Source organism: Leishmania martiniquensis, chromosome 36 (assembly GCF_017916325.1).
Source record: "Leishmania martiniquensis isolate LSCM1 chromosome 36, whole genome shotgun sequence".
Taxonomy (NCBI): Eukaryota; Euglenozoa; class Kinetoplastea; order Trypanosomatida; family Trypanosomatidae; genus Leishmania; species Leishmania martiniquensis.
Genome location: NC_090171.1, coordinates 202,501 through 230,445, shown reverse-complemented (window position 1 = coordinate 230,445; position 27,945 = coordinate 202,501). Strand labels below are relative to the sequence as shown.

The 27,945-nt window shown below is 57.7% G+C and overlaps 9 protein-coding genes across 9 annotated transcripts; all 9 read right to left on the bottom strand.

Moving 5' to 3' along the window:
* Positions 1-232: 232 nt before the first annotated feature.
* Positions 233-913, bottom strand: LSCM1_00072 (uncharacterized protein; the record flags this gene model as incomplete). The annotated part of the gene is made up of 1 exon (XM_067317731.1): positions 233-913. One exon carries the CDS (start codon positions 911-913, stop codon positions 233-235), a length of 681 nt encoding a protein of 226 aa, XP_067173836.1.
* A 762-nt stretch (positions 914-1,675) lies between these two features.
* Positions 1,676-2,482, bottom strand: LSCM1_00071 (uncharacterized protein; the record flags this gene model as incomplete). Its single annotated transcript, XM_067317730.1, has 1 exon — positions 1,676-2,482. The coding sequence occupies one exon, from the start codon at positions 2,480-2,482 to the stop codon at positions 1,676-1,678; it is 807 nt and encodes a 268-aa protein (XP_067173835.1).
* An 894-nt stretch (positions 2,483-3,376) lies between these two features.
* Positions 3,377-6,190, bottom strand: LSCM1_00070 (uncharacterized protein; the record flags this gene model as incomplete). The annotated part of the gene is made up of 1 exon (XM_067317729.1): positions 3,377-6,190. The coding sequence occupies one exon, from the start codon at positions 6,188-6,190 to the stop codon at positions 3,377-3,379; it is 2,814 nt and encodes a 937-aa protein (XP_067173834.1).
* Positions 6,191-8,153: 1,963 nt separating this feature from the next.
* On the bottom strand, positions 8,154-9,536 carry LSCM1_00069 (uncharacterized protein; the record flags this gene model as incomplete). Its single annotated transcript, XM_067317728.1, has 1 exon — positions 8,154-9,536. One exon carries the CDS (start codon positions 9,534-9,536, stop codon positions 8,154-8,156), a length of 1,383 nt encoding a protein of 460 aa, XP_067173833.1.
* Positions 9,537-13,843: 4,307 nt separating this feature from the next.
* LSCM1_00068 (uncharacterized protein) lies at positions 13,844-14,452 on the bottom strand (the record flags this gene model as incomplete). The annotated part of the gene is made up of 1 exon (XM_067317727.1): positions 13,844-14,452. The coding sequence occupies one exon, from the start codon at positions 14,450-14,452 to the stop codon at positions 13,844-13,846; it is 609 nt and encodes a 202-aa protein (XP_067173832.1).
* A 4,927-nt stretch (positions 14,453-19,379) lies between these two features.
* On the bottom strand, positions 19,380-20,864 carry LSCM1_00067 (uncharacterized protein; the record flags this gene model as incomplete). The annotated part of the gene is made up of 1 exon (XM_067317726.1): positions 19,380-20,864. The coding sequence occupies one exon, from the start codon at positions 20,862-20,864 to the stop codon at positions 19,380-19,382; it is 1,485 nt and encodes a 494-aa protein (XP_067173831.1).
* A 1,348-nt stretch (positions 20,865-22,212) lies between these two features.
* LSCM1_00066 (uncharacterized protein) lies at positions 22,213-23,169 on the bottom strand (the record flags this gene model as incomplete). The annotated part of the gene is made up of 1 exon (XM_067317725.1): positions 22,213-23,169. The coding sequence occupies one exon, from the start codon at positions 23,167-23,169 to the stop codon at positions 22,213-22,215; it is 957 nt and encodes a 318-aa protein (XP_067173830.1).
* An 896-nt stretch (positions 23,170-24,065) lies between these two features.
* On the bottom strand, positions 24,066-24,632 carry LSCM1_00065 (uncharacterized protein; the record flags this gene model as incomplete). The annotated part of the gene is made up of 1 exon (XM_067317724.1): positions 24,066-24,632. The coding sequence occupies one exon, from the start codon at positions 24,630-24,632 to the stop codon at positions 24,066-24,068; it is 567 nt and encodes a 188-aa protein (XP_067173829.1).
* Positions 24,633-26,222: 1,590 nt separating this feature from the next.
* Positions 26,223-26,444, bottom strand: LSCM1_00064 (uncharacterized protein; the record flags this gene model as incomplete). Its single annotated transcript, XM_067317723.1, has 1 exon — positions 26,223-26,444. The coding sequence occupies one exon, from the start codon at positions 26,442-26,444 to the stop codon at positions 26,223-26,225; it is 222 nt and encodes a 73-aa protein (XP_067173828.1).
* Between the last annotated feature and the right edge of the window lie 1,501 nt (positions 26,445-27,945).

Here is a 27,945-nt window from a genome sequence, read left to right as displayed (position 1 = left end):
TGCGCAGCCAACGCACACGTACGGAGATAAGCGTGCACGAATGCTCTCCCACCAGCCCACCTGATCTCTTCCAAGAGGGAAAGGAGGGTTGCCGCCGCCAATGATCCGATATCAACCGGCCCTGCCCGCCCACCCCACCCCTCGAGGAGCTAGAGAGCAGGAGAACGGGCAGGGATGCCGGTCCCTCGAAGCACAAAGGAAAGGTCACCATAGCGTTCTCGTTCCAGCGCTATCACGGTGTCTTCTGCGTCTTGGCACTTGCATGGCCGTTTTCGTCCGGCGCTGCACTGCTTGTGAGGCTACTGCTGCCGTTCTTCAGCTCACCGGCCGCCGCGTTCACCGTCGCCGGAGGAGAGCGACGGTCACCGTACACGACGCTCACCTGACCATGCGGCGGCTGGACTTGAATGTAGGGGAAGTAGTAGTACTTATTGCACGACGGCTCTAGCTGCGGGTTGAGTCGAAGGCGGCCATTCACGCAGACCACGCTTCCCTCGCTCAGCTTGGCGCGAACCTCTCGGGAAAAGACGTCGCCATAGCACCGCACCGTGTGATGGTCTTTCTCCACCACGCAATCTTGAGACTGACTCGCCGTGTCCAGGCTTGTCGTGGTTAGAGTGAATTGAGTAACAGCGTCCTCGAAGACGTAGCCCGTTTGGATGTCATGCACTACACCAACAAGCGTTACGCAATTGATGGACGGCGCGCGCCGCCCGGGTCGGCTCACGTTGAAGCCAGTGCCCTTTTCAGAAGAGGCACCCCCTGATGGCGTACCACTGCACCCGCGCATCGCAACCCATGAGACTGTAGCGCCTGTGCGTGGAAAAGATTGCGGTTGCATCGCGCTGGTCAGCGGGTGCACCGCCGACGCCATCACCAGCGCCCTGTGGAGAGAGAAAAGGCGCCGAAGCATGGCCCTGCTGAGTGCGTTTTTTTGTTACCTTCCGATGTCGCCCACCACGAGAAAAGATTCTCCGGCGACCCGGTGGTGACGAAAGACAACGACGGCGTGCAAGGGGAAAGAATGAGACGATGACGTCAACCAAGCAAAGGCGGGGCTGTGCCACGTTCGAGTTCGGGAGAGCAGGAAAGGGCAGGTGAAGCAAGGAAGAAACCCAAAGAGCGGCGTTGCGAGAGGAGGGGAGCAAAAAGGCAGCGCAGCGCAACAGAAGCGTCCATTTCGCGCCGCCTCAAGCGCGAGACGCGGAGCATCAATAGATGTGCACTACAAGGGCTGGCTCACACCGACTCACCTTGCACACCGTCAGCTATTCACAACGGAGAAAGCGAAAACGGTGCAAGGAATCAGAAAAGAAAGAGCGGCGGCACGCGTACGAGAGAAATACGAGGAGCCCAGCAAGGGGAGCCACGAGCCTGCACATACCGCATCAGTTTTCTTCTTGCTTTCGAGAGAGCGGTGGAGCATAGGAAACACATTGCGGGTGCGTATCTGCCGGGAAACGTCCCAGCGCAGGCGCTCTATCACCGGTGAATACCTAAAGCGGGACGAGCTGTGGAAGAGCGAAGGCGCCGCCAACGCGGGTGGATGACGACAGGGGCGCCTCCGAATCCCAGCGGTCAATATCAGCGCGCACCAAAGCATATCGAATGCGGCCGCAGTGCGCGGGGGATTTCTGGAAAAGGCATACGCGTATAACAGCACCAGACGCACTCCTCATGCCAACCCTCCCGGAAATTCGCGCACGCTGCCCTTAAAGTTGTCCATGGGCACCTCCAGCACCGGCACCGTCACCACCTTTTGCAAATCCCCGTCGTACGTGTCCTCCATGCGCAGCTGACCGCTGATGATCACCCATCGATGGAGGACTATCGCCTCGGCCCAGGCCTTTATGCGGCGTAGCTTTTCCGTCTCGGTCAATGTTGCAGAGGGCACGGCAGACTCGTTCGCGCCGCTGACCTCCGCGGCGCTGTGGCTGGCTGAGGTTGGATCCGAACGCCAGCACGTATCCATAGCTCCAGGAGAGAGCGCACACCGAACCGCCAACCACCAAGGCGACGTCATCGACACCCACAGGAGCAACATGGCACAGGATTGTGAGGCCAAGGTTGCAGTGGTGATGGTGCGCATGCCAGGCACCCCTTCCCCAGAGGGCCCTGGAGCGTGAGATGCCGGGTATCCACACTGCACTGAGTGGACGTACACGGAAAGATGCGCCATGTTCACACACGACACCGCGGCAGCGATATTGCTCTGGGCAGTGCAGTGCCGCTCGCTAAACAGTTGCTGCTGCCGATGTTTGATTCCATCCCACGAGACGGCAGAGCTCGCCGCGCTGCGATTCTCCGTGAATGCGGGATCGGTGCAGCGACGCAACAAAGACGACGACGACGCAGTAGCGGTGTCAAAACAGCCAGCGATCTTCGCGAGGCGCGTCGCTTCACGCAAAGATGTAGTGGGGCCGCTGGTCGACGCCGTCGTGGTGCAGCCCGATCCAGCTAATGGTCGACTGCACTTCCGCATCTGTAAGGTATTTTCGACTCGTTGAGAAAGAAACACGCAGGTACAGAACGAATGGAAAGGGTCCACGCCGTCGCTGTATCGCGGTGTGCTGGGGTGGACGGAATCGAGGAGAGGGGAACCGGGGGCTATGAAGAGGACTGGCCGCATGAGCCCAGCAAGGAAGAGACGGAGGAAGTAAACGCGTGGCCGGGCTAGGGCTGCACGGCAGAGCAGAGGGAGGAAACATCGAAAAGAGGAAGTGCACCCTCTTGCCGCTGCACACTGGCACAGCGCCAGCGGCCCGCATCTTTTCCCTTCTCACTTGTATTGCCGCTGCTGCCTACGGAAAAGGGCAAGTGGAGGAGACGACCGCGGCGGCGGGACTGTGGCGTGCGTGTGGGTCGGTGATATAAAGCGCCACTTCCACAGCACATTGTCGGCTGCAAGCCGCCTGAGCGGTGGGCAGCAAACAGAAATGGTGGCACCCCTATCAAGACCTCGAATGCCGCACAAGCCGTGGGTGTCTAAGTCCTCCTCCGCATTCGTCAGTAGCAGCAGCTACTTTCCAGCCGGCATGTGCCTCTCTTCTTTTTTCTTCGGAGCGCCCGTAGGGGATGCGAGAAAGACGCACAAGCCGCGGTAAAGAAACATTCGCAAGTCTCTGCCATGCGTTCCACACCTGGGCCTGGTACACTGCGCCAGTAAGAGCCGCCACCACACACACACATACACACACCCTTGTTTGGCTCCGTGCCCCCTCCCCCTCACTCTTCTCTACGCCACAGCCTACCGCCCCACCGAAATTCGGCGTGATCGAATGCCCACACGTGGACAGGGAAAGAGGAAGAGAGATCTCTAGGGACGTGCAGGGAGCATAAATGGACGAAGAAGAAATCACTCATGAGCAACTGAGGCTCACATCTCATCGACTTCGTTCGGAATACAAGTCCATGTCGGCACCATTGCGTAGGTCTCCGCCATGCCGCTGGTGAAGCGCGGCCTGTGTTGGTTCAGTGGTGCGGTGGCACAGTTGTTCCGCTGCAAGGCTGCCGTGCCTTCGACAATGAAGTGGTGCAGCAGTACACTTTGGTCCTCCATGCAACGCCGCTGCAGTTCGGCGCGGCATAGCTTCTCCAGCGTGAAAAGGCGAGTGAGACGCGCAGCGAAGAGGGCATTGTGAGATGCGGTCGGCTGCCCACCACGACCCTTGCGCCACGCAACCCGATTAGTAAGCCGCGTAGAAGCGGTGGTAGGTTCTTGGGACAGGGGCGACCACGCACACCTTGCTCCGGCCGCGCGACCTGAACAAGACTGGCTAACGCCGCGATGAGCGACGCGCCCACACGGCCGCCGCAGCCACGAGCTCACACCTCTAACCTCATCACCTACACTAAAATGCGAAGGCGGGAGCGCCGCCGCAGTGCGGAGGGCCACAGGGCTCGTCCGCCCCCCACTCCTCTGTCGTGTATCCGGCTCGCGTGACGACGGCGGCGACGCGCTCTGCTCACCGTAAACAGCATCAAAGAAGCGCCTGTACTGAAGGTAGCTGCAAAGTTGCTCCTGGGGGTGATCCTCCAGGCGCTGCGCTGCCCGCAGCATTTTCAAATCCCTCTCGATGCCGTCGCACGGGCTACGCAGACGGCCACCGCTACCGGTTCCGGACAGAGCAGCCGGCTGGCGAAGCCGAAACGACTCGTTGGATGCGTAGTCAGTGGCGCCCCCTGCAACACGATTACCGGCAGAGTCCATGTTCGAGAGAGGCCTGGTGCAGCGATTCGCAGCTGATGTGGACGACAGGTTCCCGCTGGCATTCCACAGTGGACCCGGCGTGGTCTGGGGTTCACTACATCTCTCCGTCGGAACCGCGGAGCGGCCTGAGAGGCCCCTCAGGCGAGGGGGCGACAGCCCGGTGCTATGCGAGAGCGACGGGGTTTCAGCGGCAGCAGCTGCGCGCGCGGCGTGCACTGCGGTGCCTCGTGACCGATCTTTGCGAGGTGTTGCGATGTCTGCCCACGATCGCAACTCGGGTGGACTTTGCCGCCACAGTGCCGCGTGTTCTGCAGTGAGAGAAGAGCCAGATGAAAGGTGGAGGGCAGCGAAGGACGTGCTCACCAGGTGCGGTACTCGGGACCTCCTTGGCTGTTTTGGGGAGCCCCCAAAACATTCGGCCCGAGTCGCTCGGCCGTCAGCATGCGTATCCGCCGAGCTTCGCGAGCTCCATGTGTCAGCATCGTGCTGATTGAAGCGGGCGGTGCGCCAGGGCGAAAACAACCGCGTGTGGTGCCCCAATGACGGCGGCTTGCTTGAGGTGTACGTGAGTGCTGGAGCTGCGTCGGGCACTTGCATGGAGTAGTCCAGCATGCGGGATGCGGCAGGCGAGGACGTGTTGGATATCTGGTGTGGAAGCTGGTGGCCAGGCGAGCCGCAGCGTGCCTTCTCGCCAGAGCCCCCGCTCAGAATGCAGGGTTTCATTGATCGGTGCGACCGCACGCAACCAGCAGCGTCGGCCTCCAGGTCGGCCCCTGCGCCTCGCCGACCCCGGGGGCAGTCAATAGATGAGCTCAAAAGGCAACGGGCCTGCTTTGTGGCAGCGGCAGTGGCGGTCGAAGGAGAGGAGAGGTGTGCCCTGAACCCCGCTGCGCTGGCGCCCGCCGTGCTTGCAAGATTTGGGTGAACGCAATCTTCGAGAAGCCGTGCCGACTCTTCATCGACCCTCTGCGAAAAGACGAGTCGCAGCCCGTCGTTGTCCTCCTCACCGTAGCCCTTGTCGTTGCTCTCCGCTGCCCACATGCGATAAACCAAGAGCACAGCCTTGTGCGCTCGATACAGGCATCGCCGCTCCTCCATCTCGAGCGTTTCGAGGCGCACTCGGTGCTCCTCCTCCCTGTACATCATGCTGAATCGCAGCGGACTGGCTGGTGCTCGCGGCGCCGGCGCATGCCTCTCCGCAGCCACCACGCCACCCACTGGTGACTCCTCCTGCGGCGGCGCACACGGCGTGGAGGACGGAGATGACGACGAAAGTTGGGAACTTCGCTGCCGGCCCTCTCGAGTCCCACTGCGCATCACGGCGAAGTCGGCAGAATCGGCGCTGGCCTCCAGGCTGTCCACCGCTTGGCGCGCGCTGTTCTCAGGAAGAAAGGCAGTGTCTCGACTGGGTGGGGCGGAACCCGCAACGCTCGACGCCTTCGGTTCGTCGTCGTTGCCACGCGGCGTAGGCGTCCTTGCCGGCCCCGTGCTCGCTTTGCCGTCGTGATGCAAAGGAGAGGGCGACGAGTATGAGGTGAAGGTTTGGCGCTCCGCGTCATGGCCTAATGCGGAAAGGGCTCGCGGCCAGTAAGGTGATCCGCTGGCACACTGGAGCGACGGGCTGTATACGGCTGCTCTGTCACTGGATGGACTAGCTGTGACGGTTGCCACGGACGCGCACCCACCTGGGGCACTAAAGGGAGTGAGGTACTCAGCGGAGTCGGACCGCTGTTCTCGGCAATCTGCCTGGGGAGAGGAGAACTCGGTGCCCACGAACGGCGAAAAGGGCGAGACGCGCGGGTACGGCCCTTCACCACTGCCGGCTTGCTGCCGGCGGTGTTGGCGGCCGCTGCTGCCTCCAGCAGACGAAGACGCCGAAGAGGGGCGAGGAGAAAAGAGTGCAGACAGTGGGGCAGCTTCGCCGCCGCTCTTGTGGTCGTCTGAGCGATGAGAGGCTGTCGCGACGAAGCCGGAAAACATCTGGACTGAGAAAAGCACTAAAAGCGCTCTACCTCGCCCCTATCTACCGAGGATGTATATGCTGATATATCTAAGCTGTAGGGAATGCCGGTTGCTCGCAGGCAATGAGCGCCGAGGTTTCTTTTTCCTTTTGGGGGACTTCAAAGATGGCTGCGCAGACACGAGCCCCCTCCCCACGTAGACACACACGCACACGCAGACGCCCAGGAAGAGAGAGCGCCAGTCAGTCCGATCGGGGATCTTGTGATGACAACAGGAGCGCCTCGACGGGAGAAAAAAGAGGTGCGCCGCTGAGAGGGAAAGGAAGAGAAATCAACACCAAAACTGAGATGAGAAACCTTCTCAAGATGAGGAGGAGGTCGACAACAGAAAGGGGTCATCTAACATCTAGCGAGAGCGGGGATGCGAATCACGAGAGGGAGAGGAGGGGAGGAAGACGAAGCGAGAGCAGCATGCGCAGTGAGTTCACAGCTACGAAGCAACTCTTCTACCCAGTACAAAGAGGAGGAATACGGTGAGACCCCGAATCAGGCGTCCTGTCCTGCATCGGCCGAGCAGTGAAAGGGCCAAGTTGCAGATGCACTTCTAAAACAGCAGCAGCGCGCACGAATGAGGCGACGCCTTGGTCGCTTCGTGTACGCAAAGGCAGTGAGCAAAAAAGAGATGAGGAGAGGGAAATAGGAAGAGAGAGAATGTGCAGGCGTTGTCAGGCCGCAAGAGCGCGTGGGGTGCTGTAAGAGCGCAGAGAGGGGCTGATGACGAGGGCCGCGCGCATGCATGCCTAGAGCTCTGAAGCAGCGGCAGTGCCAGGGGCCACCTATCCTCATTCAGCGAGTGCAATAATAACTTCCCTGTTCTCGAGCTGAAGGGGCAGCGACGCTCCATGCCCGAGACGACACCTCGCCATACAAAGAAAGGAATGGAGTTACCTTTGGAGTGCTGATGACCCCGCGTATTGGTGTGTTTTATCTTTGATTCGACGGCTCTGCCCTCGCCGCCCTGTCGATTCGAGCGCATTGAGGTCAGACTGCGCATGCGTACATGGCACCTTTCCCCCTTTGTACAAGCGCACCATTCACAGAGGAGAGCAGTGATTTGGGTCCAGAAGCAACACAGTACGCGGGAGGGCGAAGTCGCCCTCTATCCCGCCCGTCTTGCCTATTGCACGGTGAGCCATGCAAGAGAGTCGCACGTGCTAGAAGAAGCGGAAAACGATGACACTTCTGCACACTTCGCGCGACCCGCACCTGCGCGTAAGCGTCTTCTGCAGCACACAAACACACAGCATGCAAAGCGGCGCCAGGCGACACCAAACCGAGACGCTCTCGCTTGCTCCTCCAACACTAGACCAGCCCGTACACCATCATAATAACAGGAAAAAAAGGTGCGTGTAAACGCACACATCGACATAGAGACGGTGGCGACAGTACTGCAACATGATCTTTGCGTAGCCTCAAACAGTCGGTGTCGTCACAAGATTGAGGAGAGGAAGGGGGGTGGGGCAACAACATCAGTCCTTTTTTGTTTGTTTTTTTTTCGTTCGCGCGTGTGCCTTCCCCCTGGAGAAGATAAGAGGGCGAGTCACGTTTACGTCGCCGTTTGGAAGGAAAAAAATCCGTCTCGCGCATGAAAAAAAAAAGAGATAGAAACGTCGTGCACACTTCGAGTACGATTCCTGGGGGACTGAAAGAAAAAGAGGAAAAAGTGCTGCGCCATCGAACAAACTTGGCCCTCCCCCCATTTCAACGCAGCTAACGCCGCTCTGTTGCGCGTGCTCGGGAAAGTCAGCGGGCTTCGTCGCCCACTTCCTCGCCTCCACCACCCCCTCCATCCCCTCTCCCCCTACTCGTCCTCCTGTCTAACCGAAAGCGCACAAGAGGCGAAGGTGAAGGCACCTCTTCGCCCCACGACGAGCAAGTGCCTCAACCGTTTGGCGCACCTGCCGCGCGCCATTCTTTACGGCTTAGTCGCTCTTAGACCGCATCGCCCCCGTCAGCGACTCTGAAAGGGTATCACCGCTTCTGTGCTCCACTACACCCATCCTGTCCCTCTTCGCGTCCCGGAAGAGCGCCGGACAAGCATGCATCACGCGCGCTGGCAGAATGGCGTCAAAGTGCGTGAACCAGAGTCGATGGAAGAGCACATTCCCAAGAACGAGAAAGAGGAATCCGATGAACTGGAGCAAATTGAAGTGCTCCTCAAAGATGGATGGGATGAGGAGACACACGAGCCACACCGTCACGTTGCGCAGTGAGCCAAGCATGACGGTGGCCGTCGCAGAAACGTGCTTGATCATGCTCATCTCGCACGCGTTGAAAAAGAAGCCGGCAAGGATATAGACAAGGATAAACAGCTTGCACATCCACGACTGACTTACCTGGGCAAACGCAAGGACAACGTCGTCGTATGGAACCTTCAGCTCCGGCTGCAGCTCCTGAACCCATGTGACGTTAGTGTATATGATGCCAGGGCCGCCAGCAGCTGGGAACTCCTCGATGGCCGCCAAGTTGTGGCCCCAGTCCGCCATGGGCACCAGCTGCAAGAAGGCGAGCAGACTAAGCGTCATGCCGACGCCATAGATGCCCTCCGTCCCCACCATCTGCAGCGGTGGAATCTTGTAGAGGCGGATCATCTGCTCCTCACATACACCTTGGTAGGCGTGCAGAAACTGCGCCACGAGCACCAGAATGTTGCCTAGCACTTCATTCCTGCGCCGCCCCCCTGAGGGCCCCGAGAGTCGGGTGCCGCTTTCCAGGAAGCTGCTCAGCCCGACAAAGGAAAGTCCCAGCACGACGCAGCCCATGCCCCACAGTTCAACCTTCGAGAAGCGGCGCCCCAGCCAGAAATATGAGATGACGGCGATCCACACCACGGTGGCGCCACGCAGCATCTGGTACACGGAAGCGTACGTGAGCGTCATGCCGATGTTCTGTATGATACTCGCACAGAAGTCAGCGCCAGACGGCAGCATCCACAGTGACGGGTTGCAAGGCAGTGCATAGTCTTCGCCTGCCTTCAATAGACCGGTGGGAGCAGCCCCGCCATTGCGGCTGCCGTGCAGAAGGGGTGCCGCCCACTTCTTCCACACTAGCACGCAGGCAAAGACCGCGAGGCAGATCGTCTCTGCGCAAAACATGAGGAAGGCTTGCGTGAACGGGTGGGCAAAGGAGTAGAGCAGCCGGAAATGCACCGGATGCGAGCCGCCATGGCTGGTCGTGGGCCCGGTGAAGCCATCAGGGGCGATAATGGTGTCGGCCCACTTCAAGCTCAATGTCTGCACGGTGCCCCAAGAGATATAGACGAGTGCGAGAGCGATCAGGAAAAGCGCCGAAACCGGCTCGCCCATGGCTACAGGTAGGCGTGCTGTGAATGGGAACAAGCAGTGTGGTGCTGACAGAGCACAGCGGCCGCCGTGTACGGGAGCGTAAATGCTCCACCTCAGCCTCAACAACACCGCAAAGAAACAAAGCTGCCTTCGGGTATCTAGCCCAGTGTCGTGAAGAATGTCGCTGTGCTCACGCAAGGGAGATGCGGAAGTCCGTCAATGCGCCACTCTGTGCGTCCGCTCACCTCCCCACTGAATCGTCGCGCAATGCACCGCCAATCACTAGGCAGGATTAGCTTGAGAAAACCACAGAAGGAGATAAGGCCAGACTTAGTACGGCCCCTACCACTCTAAGAACCCCAACGACAGTGCTGAAAGTGCGCAAGAAGGTTACCCATGGCACGCAGGACTGTACACAGCACCCCTGAGAGAGATGACGAACATGATTCGAAGTAGAACGAGAGGTGAGGAGGTGACAGTGTGTGAAGCACAAAAGGAAAGTCAGACAAGACTGATACGATTATACCTCTCCACGCACTGCTCCACAACCACGCCAGCAGAGGAGTCGGAAGTAGCGACATAGCAAAGAAGCGCGCCTGCCATTCGACAACGCCCTTGCACCAGCAGCGATTCCTACAAGAAGGAGCCGCGGGGGGTCTGGGGGACTCATCGAAAAAGCCCCCCTCTTCCTCTCCGCATCGTACCTTTATGCATCCCCTTTGCCTTTACAGAAGATCCATACAGCGCTGCGTCAAGCAATGATGCTTTCCTGTCTGTCACATGTCTCCTTCTGCCCTCCACGAGCCCTCAAGCGTACGCCTCAATGCACACTTCGCCCCCACAAGCCGTGACACCGCGGCTCAGACCCCGGGCCCAGCCCCCCCCCCAGGGCAAGCCGTCCGGCCACCGACTCGGGCCATGCGCCCCGCCCGCTCGTCTCGGCCGCCACCACCACCACCATCACCTAAGTCCCCTCGTCGCATACGTGCAGCGCCAGCGGCAGGCGCGCAGGCTCACCATTACGTGTCGGCATCCCCACACACGCGCCGCCGCAGATAGCCAAAAGTACGGACAGGCGCCAGGGTGGTGCTCGGCGACGGTCGACTCCGGCCGCAACGAAAGCTCAGCGTCCGTGCCTCTATGGTGTCGGACGCCTGTCACCAGCTTGGCGGCGGAGACCGGCGGCCACGTCCCGCAATTCCTGCACTTGGCGTCGGCACCGTTGCAGGTCTCGCACTACCCGGGCGCTCGCCTTCCTTTCACAATGACCAAAGGCGAGCTGTAGCGGCAGGCGCACGCCACAGGCTGGCAGCGCGCGCATTCGGCGAATCGCTCGCGCAATCTGCAGTGAGCAGGTCCGCACACGACCATAAGCGCAAGGCTTTCTTGCAGAGCGCCAGCCCAAGCCTGTCCGCCGCCGTGCCCTCTCGGGCACGGCCGCACGTTCTCGGCCTGCGGAGAAAGGGGAAGGCTGCTGGGCCCTGGTACCGCGAACAGAGGTGGTCGACGCAGGGTGGGATAAAGGAGATATGAAATAGGAAACGAAAATGGGCAACAGAAAAGTGCAGGAAAGGACAGTGGTGAAGTGCCCGCAAACCGTTGTTCTGGGTGAAGAAAGCGGCGGGAGGCGCGTGGAAAGGTGAGGTTCGAGGGCGTCTAAAAAACGCGGACGTGAGGGGGGGGCGATGGACAGGAGGAACGTCTTCAGGTAGCACAGTCGAGAGGCGCCCCGACCTCTTCCCTCGAGGACGACATGCTAGCGCACATAAAGAAGAATCCAAGTCTAAATCCGCACCGTATCAAGCCATACACCACTCATGAAGGGCACACCTGTGGACCTGGGGAAGGCGAAGGGGGGCCACGCAAAAGAAAGTACCGATTCCAATCGACGTGCAACCGCCGCACAGCAGCGCATTGATGCGAACGGACGGTGCGGACGGAGAAGGACTGGAAAGAGAAGCACAAAAAAGTACATGCAGAGGGTGCAGAGCGGAAGTGAAGAACAAGAGGACAAAATGATCTTTGAGGACGTGAAAGAGGGAAGCTTACTTGAAAAAAAAAAAAACTGCGTCCAAATAAGGGGAGTCTCAGAAGAAAAAGGTGGAATGGAGGGGAAAATCTTTTAAAAATAAAAAAGTGAAGAGGGCAAAATGACGGTGAATAAGAGAGAGAGACAGGCGCAGATCAACAGTCATGCTGAAGCTTCGCTCAACCTTCTCTTTGGCTTACAATGTGCGCACACGCACAAATATGTGAAGGTGAAATCTTCGTGGGCCTGTGGGGGTGGGGGGAGGTGACGGTGGCCCCGACCCCCTGCAGCAGATTTTTTCTCGTTTGCTGCCCCGCTCTTCTGTCGGCTCTGCAAAGTTCAACACCATTGCCGCACAGGGGCCACGCACACAGGCACAGAAAGCACCTGAGCTGAAAAAAAATCCCCTTATTCGGAGACCGACGAAAAATAGCAGAGACGCAAAAAGAAAAAGAACGTCGAAGGAGCAAGAGGCACGATGCACACTTGCTCAGCCACCTACTCAGACACGCTCACGCGCTCAGGCATCAACGCATGCCACTCTACAAGCAAGTGGCATTCAGGCGGAGAGAGGGGAAGAGGGGCGGGCAGACGGGTGGAGAAAGCACAAGAAGGCGTGAGGAGGAGAGGACGAAGGCAACAGCGACAAAAAAGACAACGAAAATAGTCCTCACAGACGTGCACGAAACGACGTCCACACCCGGGGAGGGAAAGCCCCACTAAATGAAGTCAAGCAACTTCTGTATAGTGGTTAGCCAAAAAAAAGTAAGCGAAAGGAAAGATGACCTTGACGCACTTCCTTCTTTATGGTGCACGCGCACGAGCTCATTTTGAAGCGGAGAGAAAAAGGAGAGCGGCCCTTCGGTATCTGGTAAGCTTTCCTCTGTTTTTCTTCTTTTCCCCGTCGGTGTCTTCAGCTCTTATGAGCGATGCGGCCCTGGAATGTGAAAGAGCACTGGCACGTAAGCACACGCGTGTGCGGGACAGGGCGCGCATGATCGACGTGAATCGAGAGAGGCAGAGCAAGAAGACAAAAGAAATCTGAGCCATCAAAGGGTGCAGGTACCCCCGCAGACGCGCATAGCAATCGGGCAGGCCACACATATATGAACTCATCACCGTCGCCAAAAGCGCGTGCAAAAGCCACGCAGAGATCGGCCGTCTCCAGAAGTGAAAAAGGAACGGCGAAGCGCACACGCAGCACTTCTTCTTCCCGCCCCGATTCCTCTGCCTCCTTGTGCAACCCGCTTGGTGTACGCGTTTATGAGTAACCCTTATCGCGCACCTGCCGCACCGTCCCGCCTGCATACCTGTTTATGGGTACGCTGACGAAGAATGGAAGCGTGTTCGCCCCCCCTTCCCCCTCTTCCTATCGGCTTCGCTGGTAAGCTTGCAAAGCGTAATCCTTCAACCAAGGAGAGAGCTGAGCCTCAGCACTTCAGCCAGAGAGGGGGGGAGGGGCAAACACCGGGACACGTGGACTTGTATACCGTTGCTTCTTTCGCGCTCGTGTGCGTCGGGTGCATCGGTGGAGACGGAGCTCCGCGCCGCTACTGCTCGTGTCTTTCCCCACAGGAGAACGACCGAGAGACGACGACACGAGCACTCGGCAGCTATAGAAGTGAAAAAAAAAAGAGACTCATATATATATATATATGTTCGATGGAGACTGCGAGCACAAAGAGGAGCGCGAGGACGCGCTCCTATTCATGAAGCACACAGGCAGACAGACGTATGCCATACATGTGCCACACGTTAGGTACAGCAATGAGGGAAAGAGAAGAGGCACACGCCGCGTAGCAGCGCTCCTTTTAATATACTTTTTTTCTGCTTGTCTCTCTTCCCACACGAGAAGAGCGAGCCTGTCGGCAGAGAAGAGAGGGGAGGGAGGGGGGCCCGCTCATGTGTGCTTCTCTTTTACAGTCGAAGCATCAACAAGCCTGACGCCAAGAAAAAAAAGAGAGAGAGGGGAGAGAGGAAAACAGAAGAGTTCGATGACAAGTGTGAGTCCCGTGGACACCAAATACGCACAGGTGAAGGTGCAAAAGGAAGAAACCCCTTGAAGAGCTAAAAGCAAAAAAAGAGAGAGGCCGGCACGTCTTCAATGCGCGAAACTTCTATGCGCAGGAGGAGCAAAGGAGGAAGAAGAGGACGGGGGGGAAGGGGGTAACCGGAGGGGGTACGCGAGCCGCAGACTTCCTTTTTGAGCGAGTGCCAGCGGTCCCGTAGAGCCTCAGACAGCACAAGCGGTGCCTGCTTTCCACTCGTGCCCCAGCCATGACTGCGTCGCTTTTTCGCTCTATGTCAGCGCCTCGCGAAGCAGGCGAAGCCGAGCATCAGCGCTCTGATGTTGGCGCAGCTTTCCAACCAACCGAACACTTTCGTAGTAAGCGCTCGTCACGCATGCGTGCGGAAGAACCAGTGGTGGGATCTGTCGTAGGCAATCACGCGCATCGCTCGCGGCAGACCCGCATAGCCCACAGCCGCGTTTATGTACAAAGTCTAAGCATGTCTTTCGGGCAGCCAGCCACGACTCGCACACGTCCGAGTAGAGCGCCGACGTCATTCGACGCTGCTCCTCACTGTAGTCTTTTGTGGTGCGGTCGTACTGCTCAACGAGACAGCGCAGGCGAGAAGCTTCGTGGTCCGTGCAGTAAAGCTTCATCTCTGTATGGCACGCTTCCTGCAGAGACATCGGAGCAGCAGCTGCAGCGGGGGTCGCCGTCGACGTCAATGTCCGGGCGGCACCGCTCTTTTCTGCGTTACCGAAGTAGTCATCGCTTACACGTGTGCCGGCGAGCGAACCGCTACGGAGAGAGAGGAAAAGCAGCACCACCACTACGGCGGTAAACCAAGATCGACAGTGATGAAACGGCGCACGGTAGCCGTTCTCCCCAAATCTCGGCATACCGAAGCGCTCTCGAAGGAAAGAGAGGGACAGCTGATACAGCCTCAGCGCCGACACTGGAAGAAGAGGTGGCGAGAAGCCGCGTCGGCAGGGCTCCAAAAGTGACTCCGATGATTGAAGAGACGGCGCAGGAGCACAAGCAGTCCTCTCGTTTTGTGTTTTGGCGGCAATAAGACCCACTAACACACACGCGCACAGATATATATATGTATATATCAAAAGGAAAGGCGGTGCAGCACGCGACAACTCCACGATAAAAAATCAAATGCGCCCCACTGGATAGCGATGGAGAGGGGGGGAGGGGCGCGGGACTCCTCCTTCTCGGGTCGCTTCCTTATCTGTTCGCGTGTGTATATCGCTGTTACCGAAAATTAATCATAAAAAGGGTCGTTGAACGCACTAAACGATCTTTTGAGCAATCAATTTTCTGTTTCAATTCTGTTTGTAGCGTTCTGCGTTGTCTGTTGTTCTTTTTTTTCTCTCCTTTCCTCTTCTGTTGCTGCCCTTTGGGGAGTTATATACGCGCGCTGTTGATGGGGGGTGAAAGAAGAGGAAACTGATGAAATAAAATAAAAACGTTGAGAAACGCTATGGTATTTCAGATTCCTTCTTGACTTTCTGTTGCAGCTTTCCTTGGTTGTTGTTTTTTCTCTTTGACAGACGAGTTGCTCACAGACGGTGGCTGAGAGGAAGAAGAGATGGAAGTACACTGAAATAAATGAAATGTAGCAGACGGGCGTGAAAAGAGTGTGTCGGCGGAAGCGCGTGTGTTTCCTTTCTTTTTTTGCTCCTTTTATGGTGCCTGGTATCGTCCCGCACGTATGGGTATTTGCGTGATGGTCTGTGCTTGCGTGTCTGCGCTGAGGCCGAGAACCTCAACACGTCCGCTGCGGTGAATGGCGCAGACACATGCACAAATAATAATAATAAAAGTCAGCAAAAAGGGTTTCAGTTCTCCTCGCCGCGTTGTAACTTACGAGGAAAGAACACAAAATGTATATACAGCGATAGAGGGAGAGAAAAAATAGTAAGAGAGCAAGAAGACGTGCACGCAGGTTGCAGAAAAAGACAGTAATTCCTTTGTCGCTCCAACACGCACCGAACCTCTCACTCTCTCACACTGGTGTCTGTGTATTGCGCGAGCCACTCGTAGAAGGAGAGAAAGAGACCAGGAAGGAGTGGAAAAGAAAGTTGAGGAGGACAGAGACCGTTTAGCAGGTGAAAAGACGAGCAACGAGAAGTAGTCGGCACAAGGCAAAGGAAAGTTTTCGCCTTGCTTTTAAGAGAGTGCCCGCCGAGCCAATAGAAAGTTGCGGAAAGAAAGTGGGAGGAAGCACACAAACGCACTGAGATAGAGAGAGGGGGGCACCAACGGAAAATCAGCAGATAGAGGAGGGGGAAGGGGGGAGGCACCGACAGTGCTCCCGGTAAGATGGCTGGCAGGTTCGTACCCAAGAGACAAGAGGAGAAGTATGGATATGTATAACCTATCCGGTATTCTAACGCGAACAAAGAAGAGTGAAAGGGAAGAGGGGACAGAGAAGCAGTGGCGTGCAGAAGGTGAGCCAAGTCGAAAGTGTGTGGGCTTTGGTACGCAAGTGCACTAGCGAGAAGAAAAAGAAGGAAAGCAATGCAAAGGGAAAAAAACAGCCAAAGCAGCAGCCGAGAAATAGCCTCTGTAGAGGAGGCGGAGGAGAGAGAAGAGAGGCAAGAGAAAGACTCGAAAGAAAAAAAAAGAAAAGCGGAGCGAACAAAGAAAAACAGAGTCAATAGGAGAGGCTGTAGCTGAGAAGGCCGGTATGGTCTTCTCCCTTGCGCTCCTCTCGAGACAAGGTACGCTGAAAGGACGCGCGTGAGCAAGCCTGTGTGTGTAGGTGTGTGTGTGTGTGTGCGTGAGCGAATCGCAAAGGTTTCGTCTCCTGGCTTGCCTCACCTCGGTAATGCTTCGCAGCCTCCGCGTACGTGGAGTACACAGATAGACGCACACGCCACGACGGTTGGGGGGGGAGACAGCGGACACTTATGTGGTGATGGTGGACGTCTACTCCAAGAATAGCACGACACCTGCACCCCAGCAATACACAAGTAGCGGGTACGGGTAGCGGTACGAAGCAAAGAAAATGTTGTACCTTCGCCGTTCTGAATAGAAGTGAAAGCAGCTGCCGTCGTTTTTTCTCCAACGCTTCGCTTTTTCGTTTTCTTTCCTTTTTTTCGAGAGACCAGAGAAACGTTCGCTGAAGCGCGCGTGAGGCTGTGCAGCCAAATAAGAGAAGCCAATGCGGGGAAAAAAGGCTCTTACTGCCGTGTGGAACACCCTGCCTACAAATGTGTTCCGAGCATCCTACCCGATCGAGTAGAAGGAAAGAGGAGAGAAAAAAAATATATAAGAAAAGCGGAGTCGAGAGAAGATGACGAAAAAGATGGGTCAGCAGCACCAATAGCGACTCGAAGAAGCTGCGAGACGTGGCGAAGGGGCCAGTCGGGGCAGAGCGAGAGCTTCACAAGCGTCGTCGGCTGTGTGTGTGAGAGTAGCGCTCAAAGCAGAAACGCAGTCGAAAGAGAAAGATGAAGAACAAGTTGGTGATGAAAAGACTTGCGCACGCACGACCGATGAGCAAATATATATAAGGTTTTCTTTCTTTCGTCACTTGTGGAACGCCAAAACGGAAGCGCGAAGGAAGAGGAGAAAGAAAGAAGGAGACGCGCAAAGGCACGAAGAAAAGCAGAAAACGACGGAGGGGGAGAGAACAAGGAGCGTGGAAGAGAGCGTGAAAGCGGAAGGCGAGGGTGAGAGGCTGGGCTGGCAAGTGAAAATGCGGGGAGGCGAGAGAGGGTGTTGGCCGTAGTGGAGGGACGTGCAACGTCCTTCAATGCGTGTAGGTATGTGTGCGTGTGTGTAAGGGGCGTTTCAGAGCAGGTGCTTGAGCCGTTGGTCTCCCCTCTGACGTTGCTTTGTGCCTTTCCAGTCCTGTATTTCTTCTTCCTTTGTTGTGGGTGTAGGGAAAGAGGGGAGAGTAAGTGCTTTTGTTAGCGTGTTCGTCGGCGTCCCCACGGCGTAGGGTAGTACGCGCACGGAGCGGCGGCGGCGGCGGGGGGGTCTTTCTGCTCCGCCTCCTCTTTTGTCTCGGTATCTCTGCGTGCTCTATCCTGGGACAGTCGCCCTTCTGCTGCCCGTGGCGAGTCTCACCTATGCGCGAGGGATCGTGACGGTCGATGGTGCGCGCTGACAATAAAGAAGATCGTAGAAACAAGAACGTGAGGACACTCACTCAGCGAATTGAAGGTAGGTTGGTGCGTGTATGAGAGCGAAGCGGAAAGGAAACGAAAAAAAAGATGCGTTTGTCGGAATGCAACGCCGACAGGCCGTGTGGGTATCGGTATGGACTAAAGGTGGAATACGTGACGGGGGTGAAGGGAAAAGAGGAAAAGAAACCACGCGATAAATAAAACGCACACGCGAGGTCAGCGTCAAGGGAGAGAAGAGTGGCGCCAAGGCAAAAGGAAAAGAAGAGGAAAAAAGCGGATCTCGAGAGCGTCTGTAGTCGATGTCTCTTGTGTGCTGTTTTCTCGTTTCCTTTGTGCTCCGCAGCGGTCAGTTCGTTGCTCCAAGACGCTGCCTGCGACGGTGATCCGCTGATCCGCTCGTCTCGTCGCTTCTCTCTCTCCCTCGTCGCCTCTCCACGGTGCGCCTGCAGCAAAGTACCTCAGACGCTGAACGAAATGTGCACGAATTTGTGAGCGTGTAGCCAAGGACTGTCCTTTGGGTGTAAGGTGCCAGGGACCTGAGCGTGCGCGTGTGTCACAGGCGGTGTGAAAGAAAAAAGGGAAGGGGAGGGGTAATAGGAAATGAAAAATAGTGACGCAGCAAGCGAAACGGGAAAATGCTTACAGAAAGCGACAGAAGGCAGCGATCTCTGATCCAACAGACCACTACAGCCGCGCACTTGCACCCATACACAGCGAAGGGGAAGGGGCGCGTGCGAGCGTGGTTTGGGAGAGTGAGAAGTGCTTGAACAGGTTCGACGGGGAAGTCGAGAGAACGTGAAAAGATGAGAGAGCGTGTTCAATTGGTCAGTGATGTTCCTTCCTCTTTTGTACGAGAGGCAGACGTTTGGTTTGAGGAAGTGGTGCGTACGGGGAAGGCGCGGATGGAGATGATCAAAGATGAAAGGGGTATGCGATCGAAGAGAGAAGCCGCGCACTCATGTGTTTAGGCGGGTACGTTGGGATGTGCGTGGGTGCGGCATGTTCGTTTGGGTGTGTGCATGCGGGTGTGCGTGTGTCGATCGTGCGGAGAGGGAGACAGAGCGTGCGAAGATCAGGGCGTCCGTGGGGGAGAGGGCAACATCGAAAAGCGCATGTACACATGAGCGGGGAAAAAGCCGGCAGGACCCATATGACAATTTCCTCTCCGCAGGCAGCAGTGTGGGGGATATCGCGTCCCATAGGCTGAGCGCGACGAATCCGCCAACGCTGCCGTTTTATGCTTCACTTTTATTGCTTAGCTCCGCTTGGATGCGCACTGGTCCTCCTGAAGCGATTCGTTTAGGGACAGGAGGCGGCATGTGTGTTGCAAGTACGAGGGTAAGGCGTCAATGCCAGGTATAGAGATGCATGATGGCCACTTCTCTCTCGCCCTCTCGCCATGGCTGAAACGCGCAGCTGCGCCACCTGCAATGCCAGCTGAAAAGAGCGGAGGAACAGATGAGGTGCCAGGGAGCCCTCCTTCAACGCCGGCCCGCCCCTCCGCTCCCGCATCCTTCCCTCTGCGTATCGAAGTAGAAAAGCGTCAGGCAGAGGCTTCCCTTGGGGAAAGGAGCTGCTGAGGGCGTGGGATGCCATCGATACCTCTCTCGTGACGAAGCGTTGGGGGTTCGCTCAGCACACATGTATCCACTGAAGGCATCAACCACACTGCGCGAATCCGTCAGGCCGTCTTCTTGGCGGTGCACGGTGAGGCGGGACAAGCCGCCGCGCTCGCGACGCTTTCATTCTCACACATCACCGCATCTTCGACGACCTCGTTGTACCAAAGCGTGAAGAAGGTCGTCGCGCCGGCCACGAAAGCGAGGTCAGAAAAAAATTTCCAGTTGGCGTTGGCCGTCTCGCGCAGCACCCACCCCGTGTAGAAGCTCACCTCCAACGGAATGCTGGTCATCTGGATCATGATGGGCAAGAGCAGGCGGACCCGCGTGTAGGGCGAGTACGACACAACCCGCTGATCCTCTAGCGTCATCGTCTTGGTCGCAGCAGGGTTAAGAGAGGAGTAAAGGTGCACAATGACGATGAAGCAGTACGGTAGCGTCAGCTGGGTGCGAAACAGTACCGACAGGCCCTCAGCCATCAACACAAAGAAGACGCGTCCGTCCGTGAACAGATGCGGTCGCGCGGCTGATGACGAGGGTTGACGCACATAGCCGCTTGGAAGAGCGGCTGCTGCGGGAATGAGCAGCATCGACGCTAGCTGCAGCATGAAAAGCTCAAGGCAGTGTTCAAAGGAAGGAAGAACGAGCTGACGCACGTACCACATCACGCCGTTGTCGGGCGGCGCGTACAGCGACGCGAAGCGATGCGACACCTCTACAGAGTACAAGTAAACCACAGCGTAGGCCCCGACACCTGCGACCAGCGCCGCCGCCACGGCGAAGGCAACATGGTAGGAGCGGGATCCAAGCGGCGAGAGAAGGATCACGGGAACAGCGAGAAAGTCACTGCCTAGGAACAAGGCAGCGATAAGCGCGCCGGCGTACATGAGCGTGGACTTGGCTCGTCGAGCGCAGAGCTCTACCGTTACGGTCATGAGGAGAAATTCAAAGGAGATGAGGGACTCGGAGATCGTCGTGAAAGCCATGATAGGGTTCAGCACGAAAAATGCGTACAGCAGCGCTGCGTTCGCGGAGGACCAGCGCGAGATGAGCGCCGCCGTCAGCCCGTCCATCACACTCAGCACCAGTCCGGTGGCCGGCGGCTTGGCCAGTATAGCTGGAATGAAGCGAACGTACCACGGGGCCAGTGCCTGCAGATAGTAGGGCGCCTCCTCCGCGAAGCCGCGCTCGCGCCAGTACACCACCTCCCGCCACGTCGGCGCCTCCATCATGGAGATGGACATACTAAAGTGCAGAGGCGGCGGCGTCACGAGCTGCTCTGCGTGCAACCCAAAACGGCTCACGTACGCGGATCGAGCCGCACCATTCCACGCCCCGGTGGTGTTCGTGCCCACAACTTCCTCTAGTGACGGGTGGGGAATAATCGGAGAAGCGATGTACGGCTCAACCGAGAAGCGAAACCAAAAGAGCGCGGCGCGGACGAAAACAGTTGCTAGGAAAACGACAAGGGGGTTCAGCAGGAGTCGCTCCACCGACATGCGTGCGGGTGGTGCCCCCGCAGCCTTCACCGCTTTCGGCTTTTCCATCTCGCTGAGTCGGATGCGAGGCTACGAAAGCACAACAGAAGGCCCTCTGAGTGAAAAGAGAATCCAAAAACAAAAAGGGGGAGGAAGCGCAGATGCGCGCCTCGGGCGCAGTCCTTCCAAGAAGGGAGAGTGTTTTAAAGAGACAGCGTTTATCAAGAAATCACAGTCGCACACAGGCACCTACCCACACACCGGGCATCACCACCTACGCACCAGTCGAAGGGTCGCAGGTAGGAGGCGTGGCCGCGCTGTCTTCTTGGCTTTGCCGGTGCGAATGTTAGGCAGTGATGTCTGGCTCTCGCAGTAGCTGCTCCATGTCACCACACTCAGAGGACGTGGCCGAGAAGACGGCCGCGAGTGTGCGGAGTCGGCGGGAAAGACAGAGGCGGTGCGGCAAGAGGGATAGAGGCACAGGATGGAACTATCGAAGGGAGCGCACATGCGTGCGCGAGATCTGTGCGGCAACGACCGTGTCGTGCACTTTGTGCACACTCTGCAGCGGCAGAGATAGGGAGAAGAGGACGCCAAAAGAGACCAAGTCCACGGCACAAGGAGACGGCGATACAAGGGCAGCAACATCCAATACACCTCCCTCCCCGTCCCTGAAATGACTGCAGCAGAAATACAGCCACTCTCAGTGATGGGATGAGGTGGAAAGGAAAAATGAAAGGGGAGTGTCGGTGCATGATCGCCGTGACACTTTGTGAGGGAATGTGTGTGTGTATGTGTATGTGGTCGGAGCGACCCTTCATCCACCCAGCAGACGACCCAGGCTCACTTACATTACAAGCAAGGACAAGGCAAATATATATATATACTGCCGCCACAGCATTACAAATCGTAACGGGAACCTCTCGTGCAAGCTCCGTCCAAAACGCAGCGATGCTCTGCGCCTCAACACTCACTTTGCCGCCACCTTTTCCTCCCTCCCCCTCCCAGCACGAGAGAGCGAGTCCCAGGAGGAAGGCGAAAACGTCGCTTAAATGGGAGGGGATCACCTCTCTGTTGCGTTTTCGGCTCAGCCTCCCCCCCAAGCATTCACGCGCCAGCCCCTGCGAAGCGCGCGCGATGCCTACGCGCCGACACATGTCAGCGAAGAGATGAGGGGAGGGGAGATCGCAAGCAGAACAAGACGGCGTCTTCTATAGTAATTAATCACATCTATGAGCTGTGTGCGTGTGCGGCGACGCCGTGCATGCCGGTCTCTGTCTGGAAAATATCGCGCATACGGCACTCGCGCTGATCTCGTTGTGAGTGTATGTGTGTGCCCACAGGACACACAATGAGATGCGCCTGGGGTGGGGTGGCGGCATCGCAGCGTACCACCCATCGCCTCATTCCGTCCCCCCTATTCCAACAAACGTGCCGGGTACGTGAGCTTCAGCAAGTGGGCAAACACCATGTGCCGCCTCGGCGTGGGCTTCGCGAAGCTCAGCTTCGGCTGTCGTGCATGGCCACCACGCTCGTACCGCCACGCCCCCTCCTCACTCAGATCCTGTTCAAACATCACCGGCACGCAGACTGCCGGGTCGTTTGCGAGTTGCACGACAGGCCCCCACGAGTGCCGCACGCAGCCGTAGGCGTGTCGAAATACAAAAAAACGGTGCACGTGCGACCGCAGCCACGCCATCGCACGAGGATCACTCGGGTACCCGCTGCCCACATTCTCGCCAAGCTCCTCGATGGCGGTGTCCCGCGTCGTCTTCGCAACAATGGACGCTGCTGAGACTATCGGGTACGCGGAGTCAGCTTTTTTCGCAACGGTCACGCGCAGGTGGGGAAAACGGCCAGCCAGGCGCGCCTGGTACGGCTCGGGTGGACCCACCGTGTCGACGTAAGCTGCGCAGAGCTTGCCTGCTGAAGCCAGCGTTGCTTCGGAGATGATGTGAGTGGCCGTCTCGTGGCTCAGCGTGTTCAAGTTGCGGCCGCTGCGGCCTGTCATGGTGCTTGAGATTTCCTCGGGAGAAATACACACCGTAAAGGTGCGGAACGTCTTGAGCTGGCGCAGCTGCTGCAGGGACGCGAATCGGTGTTGCTCTCCGAGTATCTTACTATCCGCCACGTGACACTGACGCACGAGATCGTCGTGCTCGCCAAGTGAAATGACGGCGCCCGTGTAGACCATGGGGCCTATGACGGGTCCTCGACCTGCCTCATCGATGCCCAAGACTAGGTAATCCTCGCTCACGCCGAGCGACTCCATGAGATCCTTCGCGTGGAACTCGGTGAGCAACACACGCTGGCGCTTCGCACCGCTGAGCCGCGCAGACGGCCGTGCGCTCAGGGCGCACGGGGAGTCTGCCATTGCTCTGATCTAGAAGAGGTGGTGTACGCCTGCGTCTGTGAGCGACGCCCTCAGCACGCACAAAAAAAGCGGATGGGGAAAAAAGCGAGCGAAGCCTTGCTTGCGTGCGCGGGCCTGCTCGGAGCACCGCCGCCCCCTCCCCCCACGCCCCGTACGTGGAGGATGTGCTGCGCGTGGCCGCGCGACGTAGAGTGAGTCAATTGAGCGTGCGCGAGCCAGGGGTTGTCTGCGCTCTGCCCACTCCCACCCCCACTCCCCCACCCCCAAACACACACGCACCCCACACTGCGTCGTCGCTGTCTTTGTAGCGTAGGCCACCGCCTTTCGTGTGAGTTCGGCTACGGCGGCAGCAATCCGGCATAGGCGATGTTGCTGAGGCCCAGTGTTGTTGCGCATCGTCGTCAGCCATGAGGCCATAGCCCGATGCGCGCGAGCGATAAAAAGAATAGAGAGCGTAGAAGGCGGTATGGGGAGGGGAGTAACAGCTGAAAGGGAGGACGAGGCAGCGGGCAGCATGCAGGCCTCGCGACTTGTGCAGCCTCTCCATGGTGCTCCAGTGGGCAGGTGGCCGTGACGACTCCAAACGCACACCTCGTGAGGTCGCCGTCACACCGCGTCCACCTAATCGGACCAACAACTCTGAAAGGGAGAGAGAGAGAAATGCGGCGTTGCCGAAAACTCGACGCACGGTGGAGCACGGCCAACGTCCATGGCCACACTCCACAGCAGCGGACCACCACATCGCGAGGTGCGCGCATGCACCGTTAATGGACAAGAGAGTGCCATCGCGCGTCGCGGCAACCGCTTTCATTTATTCTTTTTCTTTTTTTTCGATGAGAGGGATCACGACACCTTTCATAGGCAGCAGCGCAGTCACCTTCTGCAGCGGACCATCACTAGAGGCTTCCCGTGTACTTGCCGTACTTCATACGCTGCTTCGAGTGCTCGCGCGCCTGCCGCAGCCCTGAGATCCCGCCGACGCGCCGGTTCACTCCCAGAAAGCGGTAGAACATGTTTGGCAGGATCGTCTCACAGCGAACCGCGCGGAAGGCTATGAGAAACGAAAAGAGAGAGCCGATAACGAACACCGACTCTGCGCTGCGGTCCGCCTGCAGCTTTATGGCGCTCTCGGAAGGGTCGGCGGGGTTGTAGTAGACCACTAGCTGCGTGCCGGCGCCAAGCAGGGTTGGGTTCGATACCATCTCCTCCTTGTGGATGCCACCGCTGCGAAAGCGGTCGCCTATGTACTCAACCCCATCGACGCTGAACTTATACTGCACGTAGCTCGAGCCGCCGCGCGTCATAACGATCTTGTGGTCAAATATCGTCCCGACGGCAGGCTTCCATGTAGTCGAGCGACGATAGCGATCCTCGGCTTCCACCAGCCAGCGCACCTGGACATAGCCGAAGTACGCGTAAACGACGCTGAAGCCCACTCGGAACGTGCTGAGGTACCACGGCATTCCTCGATTCTTCCTGTCGTGCGTCAGCCACTCGCTCAACCGAAAACACAACGCGAGAAAAAAGGAGAAGAAGGAGCAGTGCCGCTGTAATTGCCACACAGGCGTCCCTGCGAGGAAGAGAGAAGGGAAGGTGGGGGTAAGGGGACGCAAAGGCGCAAACGGTGACGCAGTATTCGCCGGCGCTTGAAGGCCAGCGTAAGTACAAAGAGTTGGGGGAGGGGGGGTGGGGCTGAGACAAGTTGCGCTACGGAAACGAAAAAGTGAGAAGAATGCTAAATGCGTGCGGCAAAAGATTTCAAGCGGTGCTATCAAGCACACACACGCACACGTCCGCCTCCCCTGGGGGGGGGCTGATAATGTCACGTCTGCGTGTCGCTAGGGTGTATTGTCTGTTAGGAAAGAAAGAGAGAGGTCAAGTGCCAGTCAGCTCTCGTTTCGTGCGCATATGCCTCTTACCCACGTGCGCAAGCGACACCCCCCGCCCATACCCCCTCCTAAATCACCACTGAAAGCAAGGGCTAATTGGAGAAAGGGGGCAAGGCCAACTAAGGGCAAGAGGAAAGAGAGCACACAAGAAATGAAAGGACTGTGGGTGTGGGCCTCACTGAAGCGGCAGAGCAGGTGACACAGATTAGGCGGTGCTGTCGCAACGGTTTCTTTTCCGTCGATAGGCCACCCCCTCAGACAGTCCGCGCTGTTACCGAGTTCAGCGCCCCTCCTTTTCAGGTATCGATTTGTGCGCGTATAGGGTGATGGATCGATGGAAGGGGTGCGCGTGTGTGCACAGACAAAGCTACGGCAAGCAGGGAAAGGCATATGGACGCGTAAGAGGAGACGATGTTCAAGCCGGGTCAGAGATCATGAGGAGGAACCGACAAGGAGGAGGAGCGAGCGAGCGAACAGCAGCGTTCCGTCGACCGGAAAGAGACAGAGTACGAAGAAAGAGCGGAAGCGTGTGAGAGGGCAGGCGGTGTCAGGCCTGCTATTCTATCAATGAGCCCAGCACCGCTTTCTGAGCACGGGGGTCAGATTTGGTGTGGCTTGCTGTTGCCCCACACGCCCTCCCCTCTTCGCGCATGCACGCAGCTACTTTGAGCTCGCGCTGCGTCTCCCCACCAACGCCGCTGGAAACACGCGCATGAAGATGTCTGCCGCCAAGGATACGCGCGTCTATACAGCAATCACGGCAGATGCGACCTCAAGGCTTTCTCGCGTTGATTACAGTTTGTGTGGGATTCGATCGCCTATTTTTCGTTTGTTTCCCTACGAGGAGGACATCGAGCGCTCGCACGCCTCGATCGTGAGTTTCTTTTTACTACAACGCACCTCACAGGATGCGCCCGGATGCCTATCCATAAGCGTGAAGAGTCACGCATGGTGCACTCGTGTACACAGAGAGAGAGAAAGACAGGAAGAACGTGCTGGTAGTCATGTTTTTTTTTCCAGTAGCACGCATCGCCCTGTCGAATGGTCTTCGTCGCTCGCTTCTATACCGTGTCTCGGAATGTGCCTCGGCGCGCCTCTGCTTCCAGGACTCTTGGTTTGCAGACGCGCACATCTGTGTGAGGGCGGGCTGCTACCCCATCACCATTAGTAGTCCTTTGTAAAAGCGGGCACCTTCTTGACCTCCTCCATCGCGCCAGAGGTGTCGCTTTTCATTGCAACGTAGTTGGGCGCAGAAAAGCGCGCGTACTTCGCGCGTGCCTTATCCTTTGTCGCCATGTGAAGCGCCTCAGTCGACACGTTGAGGTACTTGACGTAGCTGATGCCATGATCACGCCAGCTTTGGGCCACAGCGGAGCGGCGGAGCATAGCTCTCGAAGTTCGATGGTCGTATGGTTAAACTAAAAGGCGATGCAGACGAAGCCGATAGGGGCGACAGTGAAGAAAACGACTAAGAGGATTTGAGTGGACGTGCACGCTCGCGCCTTCACGATGAGTTCTGCACGTTGCGTCAGAGGAAAGTTGGTGAGGAGGGCGTCGAAGGCTCCGTTTCGAAAAGGGGGCAGGACGAAAGGCGAAGAGACTAAATCGTGCTCGTGTGCGCCTCCTTCAACGATGGAAAGAGGTGTCGATGAGATGATGTCGTCAACGCGTGCTCACGATACGAGATTTCGGGAACGCCGAGCATCACGGAATCCAGACCAGGTCGGTTGTGCGTCAGCGCTTCATCTTTCCTCCGCCTGCGTGGGCCAGACGTGCAAACCTAGAAAACGACCCTTACAGTAGGGGTCAGTGGGTGAGTATATACGTCGCAAACGTCCTCTACGCTCTCGGTGTCTCCCGTGCTCTGCACTTCTTCCTCGGTGTCGAGTGCCCCCGTCGACACGCTCCGAACGAGCGAGAAGCGCTGCTGTTGATGGGGCTAGTGACAGCAGGAGCCCCCTCCGCCTCTGTTCATTTGTTTAGTCGATAAAGTCATGGGAAGGGGCTGTGCCCATCGCAGCGTGCTTGACCCCTCTCCCCCTCCTCACTTTAGGAGCGGAGAGCCGAGAAGGACAAAGAGAGAAGCACCATGAGGCACAGACGAGAGACGCTCAGACACAAATACACACTGAGGCCAGCACAGCGGGGGAGGCAGAGAGTAGGGCACCACGCCTCGGTACATGAAACCGCCACTACCTCACAGCACCCACACAAGCAGGTGGTATCAAGAACACAAACAGAAAGACTCGCGTTACACAGAGGCCCATCCCCCAGATAGCAATGATCGACTGGCCCCGTGCGCATTCGCTCAACAAAAAGAGAAAAATGCGAACCCGCCGCGATGTTTCGAACAACCACGGCAAAGAGAGAGAGACAGAGAGTGAGAGAGCGAAAAAAGACGACGGCAAAGCGTGACGCTGCAGCCCCAACCACCACCCCGAAACACATCGGAGCGTATGCCAAAGAATGAGCAGCAAACATATTTGGGGGAGGGGGAAGGGATGTGTCCCTTTCACAGCTGAAGCACGCCATATGCGCACTTCTGCCAGCCACGCGTCGTGCTTCCTCGAGCTAGTCCTCGAGTGTACGCCTCAATGCACACTTCGCCCCCACAAGCCGTGACACCGCGGCTCAGACCCCGGGCCCAGCCCCCCCCCCCCCAGGGCAAGCCGTCCGGCCACCGACTCGGGCCATGCGCCCCGCCCGCTCGTCTCGGCCGCCACCACCACCACCATCACCTAAGTCCCCTCGTCGCATACGTGCAGCGCCAGCGGCAGGCGCGCAGGCTCACCATTACGGCCCGCACCACGACCTCAAGTGAGGCACGCATGCGGCGGCGAGCGATCCGCGCATCGCGCCTGGCTTAGTGGTCATGGTATCCAATGGT